Here is a 20,136-nt window from a genome sequence, read left to right as displayed (position 1 = left end):
TTTTAATTGGTAAGCTCAAATGCATTCCAACAAGCTACAACAACTGAATTTCTAAAATTGATTGTCCTGGACACCTTCCCAAACATATTTCTCATCTTCGTAGTTTTGGTGGCAGGCAGAGCAAACCAGGCTACCATCAGGCACTGAATCCTTAACGCTAACACATTTCCTACCTATTTCCTATTGGTTTGAGACAACTCCGCTGAATCTGTAGCTCTGTTTTATAAATAGAACCTTTATGTTTTAAGGACAACCACACTTGTGTCGGACAAGTCCACATTAAAACTAGTATAATACAAAAGTAAGCTTAAAATCCACATGCTATCCAGAAAAAATACTTCCAGCTCCAGAAACATACACACTGTCTATAAGAGAAACTACAATTTATTGTTTAGAGACCTAAAACCTCTGAAGTGATTAATGTCGACAGAATAAGGTAGCGAAGTTTATTCCCTGGAAAGCTACTGTCCGTGCAGTTACTTCCCATTCATCAAAAGGACAGTCACCGAGACAAGGCACAAATAGGATGTTGCAGAGACAACCAATAAAATCACTAATGTCCTATTTGCTATTGAATTTTCACTCTACTGCAGTCTCCTCGACCGCCCCCCTCTCTTAAGGTTATACTTCTGCCAGGATCCTTTTCATTACTTTTTGAAATTAAAATATCAATTTGTTTCCATCCATTTTCAGAATTGCATTTAAAAAGAGAGAGAGAGAGAGAGAGAGAGAGAGAGAGAGAAAGTAAAGGTACTAACAAGAATCAGAGGAACTCCTACCTTACTGAGTTCTAGATAATTCCTGTTTTCTCCAATAATTGAAGAAGCTGCCGTTTTCTTACTGAGCAGGGTGGATTTCTGTCCTCTGAACTTAAAAGAAGGATAGGAGGACACGAGGGATCCTGTCTGTGACAGTTTCGACTGGAACAAATGATGGATCACGACATTTTCACTAGCTAGGAAAGAAATAAAGCGATATTGTGAGTGGCATTCAAATCATCATGTCCCCGAGCTTTAAACACACTCCTCATCCCAGGGCTGTAGGCACTCGACATTCCCAGTGCAAGACGGAAGTGACAGGTCATCTTTCCTTTTGCCCCTATTGTGTTTTCCCCACCATCAATCCTACCACTTGATGAATTCTGACCTTCTCTGTCCTGACCAGGAGTCCTAATCCGTGTCCCTGTCCTCTATCTCAGCACTGGCCGTTGGCCTTCTGAGTAGCCCTTGTGACTCTCCTAGCCTTGGGAACCCAGTCTTGCCTGGCTTGGGTCTACAGGGTTTCAATTCTCTTGGCCAAGTCATGAAGACCTGTGGTTTCTGCCAGCAGCTTCCCACCCCAGAAACACAAGTCCCAGGGTCTAACCCAGCTCCCAGTGTATGTGAACATTTGTAGGGACCCTGTTCCATTTGCTTGTACCAGTTGTTAGGGGAAACAGTTCAGCTACAAAGATAAAAAGCCAATGTCTTTTACATGTGAGGTTATACAAATTCTATTAAATTTGGAATCGTATAGTGAAAACCACACACAGCGGTGAGCGCTCTAGAAGACCTTTCTCTTGTTACCTGCCTTTGTATTTACGCAATCCTCACCGTTGAGTTTCCTTTCCTACAAAATGACCATGACATACCTAGTTTGAGGATGATACAGGGTTAGAATGTAAAGTCGTGTGCACATCATTTAGGACCTTGTGGACCCATGAGCTAGTTAGCTCTGTTGAGCCAGCAAAACCATTTTTCTACCTTTCCCACACCCAGATGACTTTGCTTGTGCAGACTAACATATTTAGTGACAAGGCATGTAAAGGAAAGTCACTACATGATAAACAAACTAGGCAGAAGTGTCAGAAAAGGGAAGAACAACTGGGGAAGGTAGGAAGGCAAAATGGAGCCCCGTGATGTTGGATACAACTTAGGGCTAGCAGGATAAATTCATGATTTTTCAAATAGAGCTACACACCCATATTTTATCTACGTATCTTCAGTTGTCTCATTCTGAAGGGGCCTCAGAGCAAAGACAACCCAGTTAGAAATGAGCTCGTCAAGCCCTTAGACCTCAGTGTTTCTTAATACCATTCTTCTCTAAAATAAATCTAGACTTCTTGGGCACAGGGCTGATTTGGAGGCAGAGCCAATAATCATGGAACATTCTGGAAGGCTAGAATATCAGGAGGTGCTAAACAAGATCACGAGAACCTGAAGAAGAACCTCGGAGCTGGCTTGAAGGGCTGCTCACTGGCCATATCTCGAACAATGTTAGTATCAAAATAAGATAAGTAATGGATTGTGAGTCATTTAATAAAATAAGAATCTATGAGCCCATACTGCTAATAATTTAATTAGTTAATTAATGAGAAAGGGGAGTTCTTGCATTTGAATGTCACAATTGATGGGAAAATGGGGCGTAGAAAATGGTGATTTTGCAACCATCAGAGAAATTGTTGATTTGGGCAAGAATCTATCATGTATGTGAGCCAGCAGGTGAATGTCTGATGTGGAAGAGAACATTGATTGCCTCACCTTCCTTATGAAGTGACAGAGAAAAACAGCAGCTTTCATTACAGAAACCTAAATTGTGTCACCTTAACATGGCTGTGTCACCAGTGGTGTTTCAAAGAGTCAGTGCGTCCTATGACTGGGTTGGGTGAGGACCGTTGAGCTCCTCTGTGGGGCTTCTGCCCAGAAGGGGTGTGCAGATGCCGATGGGAGCCAACAGCAAAGAAGCCGAGATTGAGAGACAGTCTTCAGAATAACTGGCCTTTAGGTTTTAAAATGACAGTCATGAAAGAAAGTGAAATAAGTCAGTCAGAGAAAAACAAATACCATATGATTTCACTCATATGTGGAATTTAAGAAACAAATGAGCATAAACAATGAATCTTGGAACACTGAAAAAATAAAATTAAATTTAAAAAAAAAAAGAAAAAAACAAATGAGCAAAGGGGAAAAAGAAAAACCAACAAACAGGCTCTTCATTACAGAGAACAAACCGATGGTTACCATAGTGGAGGGAGATGGTGGTTGGGTTAAATAAGTTAAATAGGTTATATAGGGATTGGGGGTGCACTTGTTGAGCACTGGGTGATATATGGAATTGTCGAATCACTACATTGTAAACTAATAACACTGTATGTGAACAAACTGGGATTATAATAAAAATAAACAAATGGGCAGAGGACCTAAGAAGACATTTTTCCAAATGAGGACATATTAATGGCCAAGAGACACATGAAAAGATTTTCAGCACCTCTAATCATCAGGACATGGAAATCAAAACCACCATGAGGTAGTATCTCACAGCAATCAGATGCCTAGTACCAAAAGGCCAAGAAATAGTACGTGTTGGTGAGGATATGAAGAAAAGGGAATTTGTACTCTTCTAATGAGAGTGTAAATTTGTGAAGCCACTTTGGAAAACAGTATGGACGATCCTTCAAAAGTTAAAAGAGAAGTATCAGGATTCCACTGCTGTGCATTTACCCAAAGAAAATTAAAACATTAATGATGTGAAGATGTATATGCCTCTATGTTTATTACAACGTTATCTATAATAGCCAAGATATGGAAGCAACATAAGTGTCCCTCAAGAGATGAATGGATAAAGAAGATGTGGAATATTATTCAGCCACAACAAAGCATGAAACCTGGCCATTCAGGACAACATGGATAGACCTTCAGGGTATTTTGCTAAGTGAAATAGGCAGGCAAAGAATACCATATGATTTTTATTTATATATGGAATATAAAAGCAAACAAAAATATAAAAATAATTCTTAAATAAAGAGAAAAAACTGGTAATTTCCAGAGAGGAGGTGAGTTGGAAGAATGAAACAGGTGAAGGGAATTAAGAGGTACAAACTTCCAGATATAAAATAATTTACACAGATGAAAAATGCAACATAAGGAATATAGTCCATAATACTGAAATAATCCTCTATGATGACAGAGGGTGACTATGCTTAACATGGTACTGAATAATGTATAGAACTGTTAAATCAATGTATGCACCTGAACATAATGTAACCTTTTATATTAACTATAATTCAATAAAAAAATAAATACATAAGTAAGTATCATTTAAAAAAAGAAAAAGATAAGCAGAGAGAATGTCCCAAATTAAAGAAGACTGAAGAGAAATGACAGCTAAATGCAGCGACTGCCCTGAATTGGGGCAAATCATCATGGGAGCCATTGCTGGAGTGAGCGGCAAAGGGATAGGACTTGGGTCTAGATGTTAGCACTGCGTCAGTGTTCAATACTCAGACAGTTGTTTTGTAAGATGATGTCTTTAGCTCAAGATGCATACCAAAGAGGCCTTTTCTAGGTCTCAAATGATTCAGAACACACATGTCATGCACGTGCACACACACACACACACACATACACATGCACACATGTATGTCCGTACGCACATGCTGCGCACACTTGCACACACAGGGAGAGATGGTGGGGAGTGGAAGGCAGGGTGAATGGGACGGAGAAGACAGAATAAAAGAAGGGAAATGAGGAAAATGAATTGGGAAAAGGGTTTATGGGAGTTCTTGGTATGAATTTTCTAACTTCAACTTGAAATCATTTCAACATCAATAGTTCATGCTGATGTTGAAATGGGAAGTGTCCCCGGAAGGAGGTCTGTAAACATTGTATCCAGTGTTTTCCTGCCAGTCCACCAGGATACCCGAACTTAGATGAATAGTTTATGAGCAAGTGCACAGAGGCACTCGGAGACAGTAGACTTGAGACTTTATTTCACATCTCAGGCACAGGTGAGAGCACTCACTGCATTTCTGCCTGAGCTGTGTCTCCAAGCTACCTGCCTCCCTTTGGCCAGCTGGCTCACGATCCCATACCAGACCTTACAACCTTTCTCAGCTGGGAGCTTTTTGATAATAGGAAGATTTAATTAGATACTATAAACAAAGTATCTAGCAAGGTACTCAAAAATTTTTTAAAAATCTATAAATTATACTCGCTTTTAACAACTATTTACCGCATCAACAATTTCACAAATTCATAAAATACTATCACAACCATACATCTTTTTCTTATATGATAGAATGGGTGAGGAACTATGGCCTGTGTGCCAAATCTGGCCCACTGCCCATTTCTGTAAATAAAGTTTTATTGGAACACAGGCATGTCCATTTGTATTATCTACACCTGCTCTGTCATTGTAACAGTAGAGTTAAAAAGTTGCAACAGAGACCTTATGGCTTGCAAAGCCTGAAATGTTTATTCTCTGGACCTTTATAGAAAACACCTGCCACTTCCTGTATAAACATGTAAGAATCTATTGCAAATTTTGTCTGCTTGCTCAGATGCCAAAAGAATTTAGAACAAAACAAGACTCACTTGTGTTCTCTTGGAACTTAATATACACAAAAGAATGACTTTAAAGGGACTCTGTTAAGGGAAGGAGAATGACAATATCACGAACCATCACATTCTTTCTCTAAATACATATTCTATCCCCTGAAGTGCAAAAATAAAGAAAAAGGCATTGCGCCAACTTCAAAACCACACTATATATTAGATCTTCTCGCAAGGTATGACTTAGATGGTAATATACTATCAATGGAAACTCAAATAATTGGAAACTAGAAGGAAGATCTTTCCAGTGATAATCAACAGGGTCCGTTATTTCCATTCCTTTCTTCTACATGCTGTCATTCCAATCCCACGCTCCTTCGGCTGGTCTCAGTTTTAAGAGAACTCAATCGCTTTAAGTTCTGAGAGACCAGCTCAGTAAGTCCCCCTGAAAAACGATCTCTGGCATCCGCACCACATGATTTAAGGTAAATACGGTCCTCAAGCCAGCGGTGATTATTTCCAGCTCAAAGCCCTCAATTTGTCTCATGAAGGGTGATCACAGGCTTCTTTTTTTCAGGAAAGATAAATGACCCAGCTCATGGCTAGCAACTTAAAGCATCAAAGATGATACATTTTAATTCACTGAAAAGGTTGTTAGGGAAACGAGAACTAAGGGCTACAGAAACGCTATGGAGAAAGAATGACTAGAGTCGGCAGAAGTATACATATTGATACATATAAGGGCACAGTATATAAGTGTAGTATGTACTTAGTCCCCTGTTTTATAGAAATAGATACAAGTACATAAAGGCCTGAGATTCACTCACTAGATAGAGGCTGTCAGTTGATATATACAGATAAGCATGTGTGCGCGCACATATGAATTTGTGCCCTCCCTCTACTTCGTGGGTATTAATTCTTTATAACAGAAAGTATGAGAATAAAATACTACCCTTAGGTATGCTCCAGACATCAACTTCAGTAATGAAATTCACCCTGCTGTGGCCTAAATAATTTTGGAAGCTGTATTAATCTTCATTAGTCTTCACAAAAGAGCTTTTTTATATTCATACCACTAGAGTGGTAAAGGTATTTTATATTTCTATCTGCTAAAAGCTTAGTTAAATTATGGTTTCTACTAGACTCCAAATTAGATTGTAGCCAATGTACATTGTGGCAAGATCCATTCTTTATTATTCTGGGCTTTAGAATGTAAAAGATATTTCAATTCCCCTGTCGCTGGTGGCATATTGCTGAGGACAGTGTTCAGAGATGGGGAAATAAAGAGTGTGTGGCATTTTAACCATAGGGGAAAAAACTTACTTTTCATTACAAATAGAAGATTCTGTGAGAGAGTGTCTTTATTTTTTTCAATTGCTCCAACAATTTCATACATTACCTGTAATAAAAGAAAATGGTGTGATTACTAATGTTTAAATATGGCCACAAAAATAATCTCCTTTGCAGAATTATCTGACTCAGAGGAAGTTTCCAATTATTCACCAGAGAGGTGTTTCCAGTCTTCAAAGTTCATCTTACACCCCAGGTTGAAGCTCCTTTCTGCACATCAAACAAGGGACACCTCTCCTGTACTAATTTTCCAAGTCCCCCTCTGACTGTGAGTTTAAGAGGAAATGGTAGTGACTCGTGTTCGTGCAGCCTCCCTTCATTCCCGAGGACCCTCGTCTTCCCAGAAAACTCACTAAACCGGGCAGGGGGTTGCTGCCATGCCTGGGGAAGAGGGCATGATTCCAGTTGGAGAAATTCAGTGGTCTCTTTATATTCAAAGATTCCTTTTGGAACATTTAAACAGTTAATGTTTAAAATGAAGAAAACATGATGGGGAGCCTGGCTCAGTCGGTAGAGCATGAGACTCCTGACCTCGCGGTTATGAGTTTGAGCCCCATGTTGGGTACAGACAGTGCTTGAAAATAAGATCTTGAAAAAAAAATGAAGAAAAGATGATACTGAATTAAACACACAGATGCAGAGCACAGACACACACACACACACACACACACACACACACACATTGGACTACCTGATTTTCTCTAAAAACATTTCTTATCTTTGCTCTTGTTATGGTCTCGTTCTGAATGGCCATTCCTACCCAATCTCACAGTAAAATTCCTGCCGTACCTTGAAAACAGTGACTACAAATTGTCCAACTCCATCTCCCTGCAGCAACCAACAGAACGCCTGTCCATTGGCCACATTCAATCAATATCTGCTGAAAGGAACTTTAATGTTTTGGAATATTATGACCAAATACAGCAAAACACTGTGCTGTACATTTCATTTAAGATTGTGCTGATGAGTCTTGCATTATCACAAGATCATGCTTTGGAGCTTGTGCTTTTTGGATCGTGCATTGGAAAGTTCTCATGAATGGTACCTGTACCAGGCAATGTGGAGAAAAAGCTGAAGTTCTCCCACTGAAACTCAAGTCCAGACCTTCCCAGTGGGAGACTCCAGTCACATACCTAGGAAACCGCATCTCCCACACATGTCCAAGGGCAAACACTCAACCAGGGCAGTTGGATGCTGGCAGGAAGCTTGGAGCTCAGCACATGTTTTTACTTTGTATCAAATGAACAAATCTTGAAGCATGCGAGCATAATTGTTTTTGTGATAATGGGAAAACTACAATACTCTCTTTCATGTGTTAACTAATAGTCTCAAGGGCACTCCAAGACTGAGAGCTTCTGACCTTACTCATAAGATATGGATGGCACCAGTATTGACAGGATTTGAGTTCACAGCTCAAGGCAGGTTTTAGACACTGCCCATAACAGTTGGTTATTGTATCATCACAATATAATAATGCAAATGACTGAGAACATGTTACATAAAATTGGCATTAGTGGAATGTTAACACAGGGTTCCAAAGAATTTTTTTTTCCTGGCCCTGAACCTGGAATGAAGTCTTTCCTCAAGAAGTCCTTGCATACTTGAGGGGAAAATCAAAATGAGAGACCAACCGCCACCCCAGACCCTAAAGTGTGCACATTGTTGGTGGACTAGTCAATATTTACATATTTCAGTGAATAGAGCCAAGAAATATACAACACATATCAAACTCCTATGTGAGGGGTTTCATTTTTTTTTTTAATTTTAAAAATAAAATACAATCTGATTCCAAACTTGGTCTTTCAACCATAACAATTTCTTCAAGTCAATGAAGTTTAATATTGGCCTTGTCCAAGGCAAGTTGAAAATTTAAATAAATGATATCTACTCATGTCTGTTTATTACATCTGTATATAATCTGCTACCATTGCCTTCAAATATTTCTGAATGAAACTTTTGAATTTAAGATCATTGCAGGTTCATGGGCAATTGTAAGGGACGCTACAGACAGATCCCATGGGCCCATTACCCAGTTCCCTTTAACGGTAACATCCTGCAGAATGACCACAGCCATCAACCCTGTTGGTAAGGGTCTGCTTCTGACTCTTTGCTCTGTTTCATGATCTACATATCTATCCCCTCACCTCTGTCTTGATTACTGAAGCTTTACAGTAAGACATTAAGTTAAATGGATGAATTCTTCCCACATTATTCTTCTTTACAAACATTGTTTTGGATGCCTGGGTGCCTCAGTTAAGTGTCTGACTCTTGGTTTTGGCTCAGGTCGTGATCTCAGGGTCGTGAGATGGAGCCCGGTGTGGGGCTCTGAGCTCAGCAGGGAGTCTGCTTGAGATTCTCTGTTTCCCTCTGCCCTCCCCTCTCTAAAATAAATAAATAACTCTTTAAAAAATTTGTTTTAACTCTTCTAATTTATTCACTATTCCAAATAAATTTTAGAGCAATGTTGTCTATCGATAGCTCTGTATCTAAACAAATTTTTGCTATGATTTTGATAGGAATTGCATTACACCTGCATAGTGATTTGGGGAGAAGTATTGCGATACTGCTTGTCTATGAGACTACTGACCATGCTGTGTTCTTACCCACAGATGTGATGTGTCTCCCAGGCAGCTCTCTGCATGCTTTCCTCATGGTTTTGCGGGTTTCAGCATACAGATTCTCCCCATTTCTGTTAGACTTTTACCTATTAGCATTTTTTATGAGCAGTTGTAAATGTTATTGTATTTTTAATTTTGGTGCACTTTACTAGTATATAGAAATGCAGTTGATTGTTTTTTCATTTATGTTGTATCCTGTGACCCTGATGAACTCATTTATTAGTTCTACGAGACTTTTTTCCTTCCTTGGGATTTTACACATAGTCAATCGCATCATCTACAAAAGGATCAATTTTGTTTCTTCCTTTCCAGTATATCTGACTTTAATTTCATTTCTCTTCTTAGCACACTTGCTAGAACTTCCAGCATTCTGTTTAATAAGAATGGTGAGAACAGACATCCTTGCCTTCTTTCTGACCTCGTGAGCAAACACTCATTTTTTCACCATTAAATATTATGTTAACTGTAGGATATTTTTGTTGACGCTCTTTACCAAATTGAGGATGTCTCCTCTAACAATATTTTTCTGGGTGTTTTCATCCTGATGAATGTTGAATTATCAAATGCTTTTTCTGCATCAGTTGGTACGATCATGTGATTTTTTTTTCTTCTTTAGCCTGTTAACATGGTGGATTAATCTTGACTGATTTTCAAATTATTGTACCAGCTTTGCATCTCCAGAAAAAAAGACACAACAAATTATTCATGGTACATAATTCTTTCTACATACTGTGTAATTACAGTTGTTAATATTAAAAGTCTTTTTGCGTTTTCATTCATGAGGGATACCGATCTTCAGTTCCGTGTGTGTGTGAGTGAGTGTGTGTGTGTGTGTGTGTGTGTGTGTGTGTTCTGTGTCTGGTCTTCACACTGGGTAATACTAGCTTCATAAAATGAAGTGGGAAGTGTTCTCACCTCTATTTTCTAGGTAAGAGTTTGTAAGTTTAGTGTTAATTTTCTTTTAAACATTTGATAGAATTCTCCAGTGAAACCACTGGGAACGGGAACTTTCTTTTTGGGGAGATTTAAATTCTAAGTTCATTTCCTTGATTCAGTTACGTATTTCATTGGGTAAATTGAGGCCGTTTGTGCTTTTTGAGGAATTGGTCCATTTCACCTAAGCTGGTGTTTGTGACAGTTACAGTTTTCCTCTCGATCTTTCTGGTGTCTGCACGGTCTCTGGCAAAATCCCGTTTACTCCTGATAGACAGCGGTTGGTGTCTGTTCTCTTTTATGTCCCTCTTTCTTCAGATGTGTCATTTCGGGTTATCGGCAGCCAGCCAGCCCTCTGTTTCATCGATTTCCTTTACTTTTTTCAACTTCGCTGATTTCTGTTTGCTTGCTTTGGTTTTATTTTGCTCACTTTTTTCCCGGTTCTTGAGGTAGGAACTTAGACCATCAACTGAGACCTTCCTCTCTTCTAACATACATATTCAGCGATAGACATTTTCCTGTCTGCACTGTTTTCGCGGTGTCTCACAATCAGTACGCACTATTTCCATTTTCATGTAGTTCAACACATCTTTCTAATTACTTCGAGACTTCCTTTTCGATCCATGGAATATACAGAAGGGCACCGTTTAGTTTCCAACTATTTGGAAATCTGCCCGCCATCTTTCCAGTATTGATTTTTGGTTTGGTTGCTTTGTGGGAGGTAAGCCCACTCCATAGAATTCTCATCTTTCTGAAATTCTTTAGCTTCGATTTTCCCCCAGCAGGTGGTCTTTCTTGATACATATTGTGCTGGGACTCAAGAAGCACGCGTAGTCTGTTTTCACTGGTTTGAGCGCCCCGTAAGTGAGTCGGTCCTGTTGGTGAGCGGAGTAGAGTTTTACTGTATCCTTGTGGAGATCCTTACAGATGTCCCGTCATGTGTCCAGAGCAGGGTGTCAATGTCTCCAGCATAAACTTCTGTTTCAGCTGGCTTCCTCTGATGCCACTCAGCAGGACGAGAGAGGCCCAGCCTCATCACTGCCACTTGGGAGAAGCCGGCTCCCCACTCAACCACCACTGATGTAGAAGAGGGCTCTCTCATCTCTGCTGGGCAGAGAGGCGTTCTGGTCTCCCCCCCCCCGCCCCCAACATATGCCCTGGCTGTGGGGTGAGCAGGTGGAAGGGGCTGGCATGCGTCTTCGTGGCTTCCTACAAAGCCACCCCTGAGGGGGTATGAGGAGAGGGGAGCTGTGGCTGTGTTATCTCTGGGGTGTGCCCAATGTCCCAGCCCCCCACTAGGCCTCCTCTAACATTCTCTGTTGCAGTGGGGAGGTGGGGGGACAATACAAATTCAGAAACTTAGCACAAAAATCTAAAATAGGCCTCTCCAATTCAAAATTGCATGCCCTAAGAGGAAAACTATATTTTAATGAGTGTGCCTTAGGGGTTGTGTTTGGTTTTGCTTTAAAAATAAGGATAGAAAACAAAATGGCCACAGCTTAATATAATATTAATCTAATTATTAATCTATACTAATAATTATTAATATTTACATTATTATATAATACGTAACTATATTATAATTAGCAATTATTAATATAATTACTATAATCTAGACTAAATAACACACTTCACTTTTTTATCCAAAAAGAATGCAAGATCTTAAAGTTAATTTCGAGAAAAGGCTGGAAGGGAAGAGCATTAAGTCAAGGAGCGCTCCCATCGGATCCCCAGCCAGTCTCCACCTGCAGAGCGGTGTCCAGAGGATCCTTCCACACCGGGCACGTTTGCACACTACCTTCCACCTCATTCTTGCCACTCAGCAGCCCAATCTGTCCCTTGACGGCCACCTTGCCTTGGCTTTTAGCCCCAGCTCCTCCAGCCGCCAGGGCCGAGTCTGCTCTGCAGACCCCGTGCTCCGGGGGGGTCCAAAGCTGCAGGGGAGAAGCAGCAGCTGGGCGGGGGTGTGGGGTGGGGGAGGCAACTTCTGGGCTCCAGCTTCCACCAATCACGGAGCCTGGTGGTAAACATGTCACGATACTGTGCCTTCTCGTCTCCAGGACAGGGGAGGGCACGGCAGCCTCTCTCTGTCTGTCCACCCCGTCTGTCCGCCTGCCGACCTCTCTCCAGTGGATTTTGAACATCGACGAACAAGGCTGTCAGCACTCCGCTCCTCACAATACCTGGTTTTCTAGGCAATGCCCCACACCTGCTTCTAGCGCTTGCCTCTGCCATCTTCTCTGACCTGTTCCAGAACGTTTTACAGCACTGACCTGAGAAGGGCACACGACGTTCTCTAGGTCCTCTGTGCTGAGGCAGCCAGGAAGGCTGCCTCTCTTGCGGTGTGACTACGGCAGTCAGAATCCTGTGTCACTCTCCGAAGGACCTGCCTCCGAACAGAGTGGGTCCCCCGGGGGGGGGGGGGGTAGGGCTGCCGGACGCCCGCTGCGCTCTCCCCCTTGGCATCGTCAGGACCTCGTGACAGCAACGGCCTCTAGGAGGCAGAGGAGGCGACGACCACATAGAAAAGAAACCACAGAAGCCACAAAACTCTGTGGGACGAACGTCCCTGGTTCCCGGGTGTCCCAAGGGAGGTGAGAACCTTCTACGGGAGGGAAACAACCAAGAAGAGGCTCCGTGCACCCCAGAAATAGCACCCGGCTTTGTGAGTCTGTGCGGTCAGGAGAACAGAGCCGGGCCTGTCCTCTCAGCCGTGCGCCCCGAGGAGGAGGGACTGGCAGACTGCGCGGAGGGAGCAGCAGGAAGCCGGGGTGGCGGAGGCCTTTCTCGGTCACTCGGGCCAGCTGTCTTGCTGCTCTGCCTTGCTTGTCCTTGCCGGTTTGTTATTCGGGGATGAAAGGAGCAAAACACAAATGTAGCAAATGATAGAGGCCCCGTCTCTGCTTTCAACTACCTTTTTCCTCTTTTCCCTCTGCCTTCGCATAACTGGACTTGAGACTTCAGTTGTTTTTCCCTCTTAAGGACTGGAAAGTAGGGCTCACGTGCAAAGTGGCAGGGTCCCTCAGGCATGTGATGGAGACGTTTACGTGCATGGGGCCCGATGCCAGTGCTTCAGGAGGCTGTCTCCGTAGCCAGAGTCCTCTGGAATGAGTCTGTTCAACGAAAAGACTCCAAAGAAAACTCAGCGTTTTGCTTGTGTTTCAGCAGTTAGCAGGACTCACACCAGTGCTTCGGCCTTGGGGTCCGTGGAGGAGTGTGGGTGACCCAGGGAGTAGGGGGTGCTATTCTCCTGAAGTCCTCTCTCTGACACCCCGGGACTGCAGGACACACAATCACAAGATAGATCAGCTCAGCTGTCTATGTAACAGGGAGACTCAAGCTTTCCCCGTGGGTATGAATCACACTTTACCAAGCTGCCTCGTTTCCTGGGTCCACAAAGAAAAGTTATCAAAGGCCAGACACACGCGTTCTCCTCCTCACTGGGGGCTGTCAGGCTCCTGGGTTGATCACCAAGGAAATGGAAGCCAGAGGGGAGAGAGCTTCCTCTGCAGTCAGGGCTTTCGCTCTGCACTGAGAGCAAGGGCAGGTGTGTTACCGCCCTTTGATAAAGAAGGCGCCCGGTCGCAGAGCCAGGCTCCTGGGCCCTTTACCCCTCAGTGCGGCCCCTCTGTGGGGGCCCGGCCCTGCGACGTGCTAGAAGTATGCTCACCTGAGCACCTACTGTGTGCAAATACCTCCAGCATTCCTAAAAACAGGCTTCACAGTTTACCTACAGGAGTGCATCCTCTGGGGCTTGGCACACACGCGCACAGCTTAGCCCTCCCCTGGCCCTCTTTAATCATCATTGTCAGGAGTGCAACGAAGGACTCTGCATTTCTAACTGGCTCCGCAGTTGATCCTGGTGCACACCTAAGGATGAGAATGGCAGCTCCAGGTACCAGCAGTGTAAGCTGCCCCAGGAACACCGTTCTCCCCCCCGGGGATGCTGGCAGGGAGCAAGAGAGCCCAGGCCTGGGGTTTGCAGAGAAATGTCTCCTGGGCATTCGAGATACAGTACAATGATGAGAGGAGACAACGGCTGAGTTAAAATCGCTGGTAAGTTTAAGATGAGACAACATTATAATAATACTCACTACCAACCTTTTTCCTTTGGAGGGTTGGCATTTCTAAAAAGCGTCCAGAAAGCATTTTCAAATATTTTTATCTGAGATGGCAGCAAGAGAACTCCGTATTTTTCAAACAGCCAGGATTGCTGGGGTCCCCTGTGTAAGCCATGAACCGTGCTGGCAGTGGGGAGACAGAAAATGAATAAACGCGGGCTGCGGTAGGAGGGAAATGCAGCCAGAGTTGTCAAGAAGCCTTCCTCTTGTAGTTCCACCCGCCGACTGCAAACACACTCATGGGACGCGGACGGTGACCATTAGCTGAGGGCACGACAGCAGCATAACTCTGGACATCAGTTTCTTGTTTTTACAAGGTCAAGTTCACCGAGGTCAGTTCCCACTAAAGTCTGGTGACTTTGCCAGCACAGCCCACAAGACACAATGTTATTTAAAGGGAAGGGGAACACGCTACCTAGGAACTCGGGAAATGGGCATGGGTGGGTGTCATCTGCTTAGACCTTCGAGCTGCCTCTGGTGTGGCTCATAGCCAAGGTCACTAAATATTATCTGCATCAGACTGACGGTGTCATCGGGGTTCAAAGACTATATCCAGAAAAAAAAAATCAGACAGCAATTCAGCAACATGGCAGGATACAAAGTCAATGTACAGAAATCAGTGGCTTTCTTATACACTAACAATGAAAATACAGAAAGGGAAATTAGAGAGTCGATTCCATTTACTATATAGCACCAAGAACCATAAGATACCTGGGAATAAACCTAACCAAAGAGGTAAAGGATCTGTACTCGAGGAACTACAGAACACTCATGAAAGAAATTGAAGGAGACACAAAAAGATGGAAGACCACTCCATGCTCTTGGATCGGAAGAATAAACGTTGTTAAAATGTCTATACTGCCTAGAGCAATCTATACTTTTAATGCCATTCCAATCAAAATTCCACTGGTATTTTTCAAATTGATGGAGCAAATAATCCAAAAATTTGTATGGAATCAGAAGAGACCCCGAATCGCTAAGGCAATGTTGAAAAACAAAAATAAAACTGGGGCATCACATTACCTGATTTCAAGATTTACTACAAAGCTGCGATACCAAGACAGCATGGTACTGGCATAAAAACAGACACACAGACCAGTGGAACAGAGTAGAAAGCCCAGATATGGACTCAACTCTATGGTCAAATAATCTTCGACAAAGCAGGAAAAAATATACAGTGGAAAAAAGACAGTCTCTTCAATAAATGGTGCTGGGAAAACTGGGCAGCTATATGTAGAAGAATGAAACTCAACCATTCTCTTACACCATACACAAAGATAAACTCAAAATGGATAAAAGACCTCAATGTGAGACAGGAATCCATCAGAATCCTAGAGGAGAACATAGGCAGTAACCTCTTCGATATCAGCCACAGCAACTTCTTTCAAGATACATCTCCAAAGGCAAAGGAAACAAAAGTGAAGATGAACTTCTGGGACTTCATCAAGATGAAAAGCTTCTGCACAGCCAAGGAAACAGTCAAGAAAACAAAGAGGCGACCCACGGAATGGGAGAAGATATTTGCAAATGACAGTGCAGACAAAAGATTGATATCCAGGATTTATAATGAACTCCTCAAACTCAACACACACAAAACAGACAATCATATCAAAAAATGGTCATAAGATATGAACAGACACTTCTCCAATGAAGACATACAAATGGCTATCAGACACATGAAAAAATGTTCTTCATCACTAGTCATCAGGGAGATTCAAATTAAAACCACATTGAGACACCACATTACACCAGTTAGAATGGCCAAAATTAACAAGACAGGAAGCAACATGTGTTGGAGAGGTTGTGGAGAAAGGGGAACCCTCTTACACTGTTGGTGGGAATGCAGGTTGGTGAAGCCACTTTGGAAAACAGTGTGGAGATTCCTGATGAAATTAAAAATAGAGCTTCCCTATAACCCTGCAATTGCACTCCTGGGTATTTACCCCAAAGATACAGATACAGTGAAAAGAAGGGCCATATGTACCCCAATGTTTATAGCAGCAATGGCCATGGTCGCCAAACTGTGGAAAGAACCAAGATGCCCTTCAACGGATGAACAGATAGGAAGATGTGGTCCATACACTATGCAGTATGATGCCTCCATCAGAAAGGATGAATACCCAACTTTTGTAGCAACATGGACGGGACTGGAGGACATTATGCTAAGTGAAATAAGTCAAGCAGAGAGAGTCAATTATCACATGGTTTCACTTATTTGTGGAGCATAACAAATAGCATGGAGGACATGGGGAGATGGAGAGGAGAAGGGAGTTGGGGGAAATTGGAAGGGGAGGTGAACCATGAGAGACTGTGGACTCTGAAAAACAATCTGAGGGTTTTGAAGTGGCGGGGGGTGGGAGGTCAGGGTACCAGGTGGTGGGTATTATAAAGAGGGCACGGATTGCATGGAGCACTGGGTGTGGTGAAAAAATAATGATACTCTTATGCTGAAAATAAATAAATGAAAAAAAACAATGAATACTGAAAATTAACTAATTAATTATTTTTAAAAAAGGATCCCCCCCTTCAATGACAATTCAGGCATTTTAGGATCTCCCAGATGGTAACATGGAGCCTCTGGCAGCACGATGAGTGCATGTGTTTATTTTATCTATCTACTGAAACTGATTTCTCTGTCAATGTCCACCTCTATAGGTCTATTGCTCCCATGCCTCGTTCAGGCACACGATATGCAAATGTGGCCATGAATGCTTTTCCACAGCTTCTCTCCCCCACCCCCTAAGCCAGTGGGAAGGGGGCTTCATGGGACCCCTCTCGTACACTGACATTGCGGCACTACTCAGGGAGACACGGCAAGCTGGTGTTTAACTCCACCAAGAAGCACAAACTCAGATGCGGGCAGGTGACCGGGGGACTGGGGACAGGCACAGCCCGTGCTGATGCCCCTGTCAGCTCCTGAGCAGAGCACAGAACAGCTCAGGTGTCCCATGATCTACAAAGGCCATGGGAAGTTTCCCTTGTGTGGTCCCTAAGTCCGAGTTCTGTGACATTCTGGCCAACAAGGTGGGAGCCGGGGCTGGCAGGGAAGGAGCCCAGGGCAGAGAGTCTGTGGGAATGACCCTGGTCACCAGGGCCATGGGGGCAGCCAGCCCAAAGGGTCAGCACCACGCAGGCAGGGGTGGGGTGTGCCAGCGACACACGAGAGCCCTTAGAGCAAGACCTGGACACTAAAAGGCATCGTTTGTGGGAAACCACTGAGACACAGTGAGACCACGCAGCTCAAGAAAAGAGAGAAAACAGGACCCCCGAGGTCGCTGTACGAAGAGCATCCTCTGTGGCAAAGGCAGGAGGGGCCTCACCTTCCAGGTACGTTGCAATGACGATAATTAACAAGGACTAGAAGTTCCTCGTTACGGAATTGAGTCTGTGAGCGCCAGTGAAAGCCAATGAAGGACGTCCTATTACTGGACAGAGACCAGAAATATCCCTGGAGCTGCCTGGATTTTCAGCTGGTTCCAAGGAAAGGACTGTCTCTACTGAACGCATTTTAAAAAGCAGCGTGAGCCAAAAATAAAATTGAATCTGATTACCTCCCCCGAGTGGCTTGTTCAACTCTCAGGTACACGAAGAACGAGCGTGCGGGGACAGTCTGGAAGATCCGGTCTTCAGAAGGGAGAGGGAAGTTCATTCTTCTACCGGGGAGGCAGAGGTCGGGGGCGAAATTGCTTAACAGAGCGTTGAAGAGCCACTGACAGCAGCCCGGATGGCCTAGAGCGTGTCCGTGATTAACAAGTGGGATATGGGATCATCACCTTTAGCTTTGAACAGTGTCACTGGAGAAACAGAAAGACCAGTGGAGCAGAGGCAGTTCCTACAGGTTTAAGTAAAACTGTTCATTCATTCCTTAATAGGTAACTAGAACCAGTCGGCGTCAAGAGCCGTGAGCGAGGGGCCAGGAATGAGGGTCCCGGGGCAGGAGGGAGCATTCGGACTCAGGAGTAAGGAGGGGAGAGGGGCTGGGTTTCTGGTTTTACCCTGAGCTGAAAAGTGGGACAAATACGGGAAATCAGTTTCACTGCTTTACTTCTTTGAAGGGAGTTGAGGGGGAGAGAGAGAGAGCGTGGGACGTGGTTTGGAATTGAAGGCGGTTCGCTTCTGGATCCGCCGAGAGCCAGAGACGCTGGCCAAGGAGAGGTCTTAACAAGCACATGTGCAGGCGTGGAGCCCACAGACAGAGAGAGGCGTTTGGGGGCTCATGTCATGCAGGAGAGGGAATCTTGAGGGCATACAAAGTCCCAGCAGCAGACATAAAATACTCTCTTGGGAAACATCGGTATTTGTGGAATGCAAGTGAATTCACTTATCAGACAAATTTATTATCCCTTTCATGTGGGGCAACATATGATCTCCAGAAAAGAGGTGGTTGGGATCACCAGGTGATACAAACTCTAAACTCTGGAATCTCCTCTTGACTACAACACATCACATCAGAATGTATAAAGATTGGGTTTTAGGAAAAGAAATGAAAGATCGTTTTCAAGCAAGTACAGATGAGTCTGGTAATTTTTCATGCGTGGTTTCAGCTTTCTGTCTGAGGTTTGCTAAAAAGAGTCTCAATTTCAAGAGTAGTCGTAAATCGACCCCTCTGTAGCCATCAATATTTATAGGTAGAAGCTCCTACTTTTTACTTTCCTATTAAGCGATTGTATCTAACGGTACTGCTTGTTTTCATTCTCATTCACTTTACGTTACAAATACTGATAAACAAAGAAAGTTAGGAGCACACACAGCATTATTGTAAGTGTCCTTACCTAGCAGCTGAATATAGACATTTCCTTGAAATTGCCATATATGAAATTTATGAATATGCCTCACTGGCTCCTTTTAAAGGGGGGAAAAAAAACCCAATCAACTAACAACAAGATATCAATATTCTAGGAAACCCAAAGTTCCTTATTTACAAATTTCTGTCAGTCTACGAAGATAACAGAACCTATTAAAATCCCTAAAGAAACAGTGAGATTCCCTGAAGGAGAGCCTGCATTTTCTCTTCCACGCACAACCCCAAATGAGGAAACATTTATCAGGTCTCCCACAGAAATTTACGCCAGAGGCAAAATTGATAGAACAACAGACCACCAGGGGCCTGGTGGAGTTAATTTTTATTTTTCCGGGAGTCTGCCCAAGAAGTCAGCAAATACGGATGTAAATTAAACTCATTCTGTGTGGGTCAAGATATCTTTGTCAAATAACCTTTAATGGTATCCATTTGGCTTAGACCAGACAGATTTCATTGTTATGTCTGGGGATTCTGCCTGGAGAAAAGAAAGAAATAAATGAAAGGCTCCTTATTGATTAGTTCATCTCCTTTTTCTTTTGATTTAAAGGTTCACTTTCTGAGTCTTCTTGGGCACATCGTGTCTCCCACAGGTCTCCGGGGTGAAGGCCAGTCGGCAAGCTACAGAAGGCGTTTCTGGGGCAGGTAGAACTGGGAAATCGAACAGGCCACCATCTCCCCTGCACACGCGTGATGTAAATACGTCTGAGGGGCAAAGAGGTTTGCTGTCATCAAGGCATCACCCAGAATCCATGGCAATGTCCCTGCTTCTCAGATCCGAGTAACAGCACCGATCTCAACCGATACATTTCCAACTCAGTTCCTCCAGCAACAGGGGTAGATCTTATTCAAGGAGGAGGGGAGAATCAGATGTTTTTATAGACTGGCCAGACATCAGTAACATCATTCCTCCTGCACATGGCTTCTATCAGCGATGTTTTAGTGCTACGGTCCTCATAAATGTGTGAGGACATCAGGGACAGGGACACTAATGACCAAGGCCTACG

At 43.3% G+C, this 20,136-nt stretch overlaps 1 protein-coding gene across 5 annotated transcripts in view; it reads right to left on the bottom strand.

Annotated features, from left to right (window-relative positions):
* The window catches only part of MYO16 (myosin XVI), a 576,627-nt gene that overhangs the window by 133,096 nt on the left and 423,395 nt on the right, over positions 1 to 20,136 (bottom strand). For all 5 annotated transcript variants that reach the window (XR_009400078.1, XM_059378159.1, XM_059378158.1 and 2 more), the window contains exons 24-25: positions 6,633 to 6,708; positions 780 to 955 (exon numbers count right to left, since the gene is read on the bottom strand). Coding sequence is in view for 4 of the 5 variants with exons in the window: in XM_059378159.1 (XP_059234142.1) it covers positions 780 to 955; positions 6,633 to 6,708 (252 nt within the window). In the remaining variant the exon portion in view is untranslated. The remainder of the gene's footprint in view (positions 1 to 779; positions 956 to 6,632; positions 6,709 to 20,136) is intronic.

This window comes from Mustela nigripes, chromosome 15 (genome assembly GCF_022355385.1).
Source record: "Mustela nigripes isolate SB6536 chromosome 15, MUSNIG.SB6536, whole genome shotgun sequence".
NCBI lineage: Eukaryota > Metazoa > Chordata > Mammalia > Carnivora > Mustelidae > Mustela > Mustela nigripes.
The sequence above is the reverse complement of the archived record's forward strand: the minus strand, read 5'-3'. Positions and strand labels throughout refer to the sequence as shown.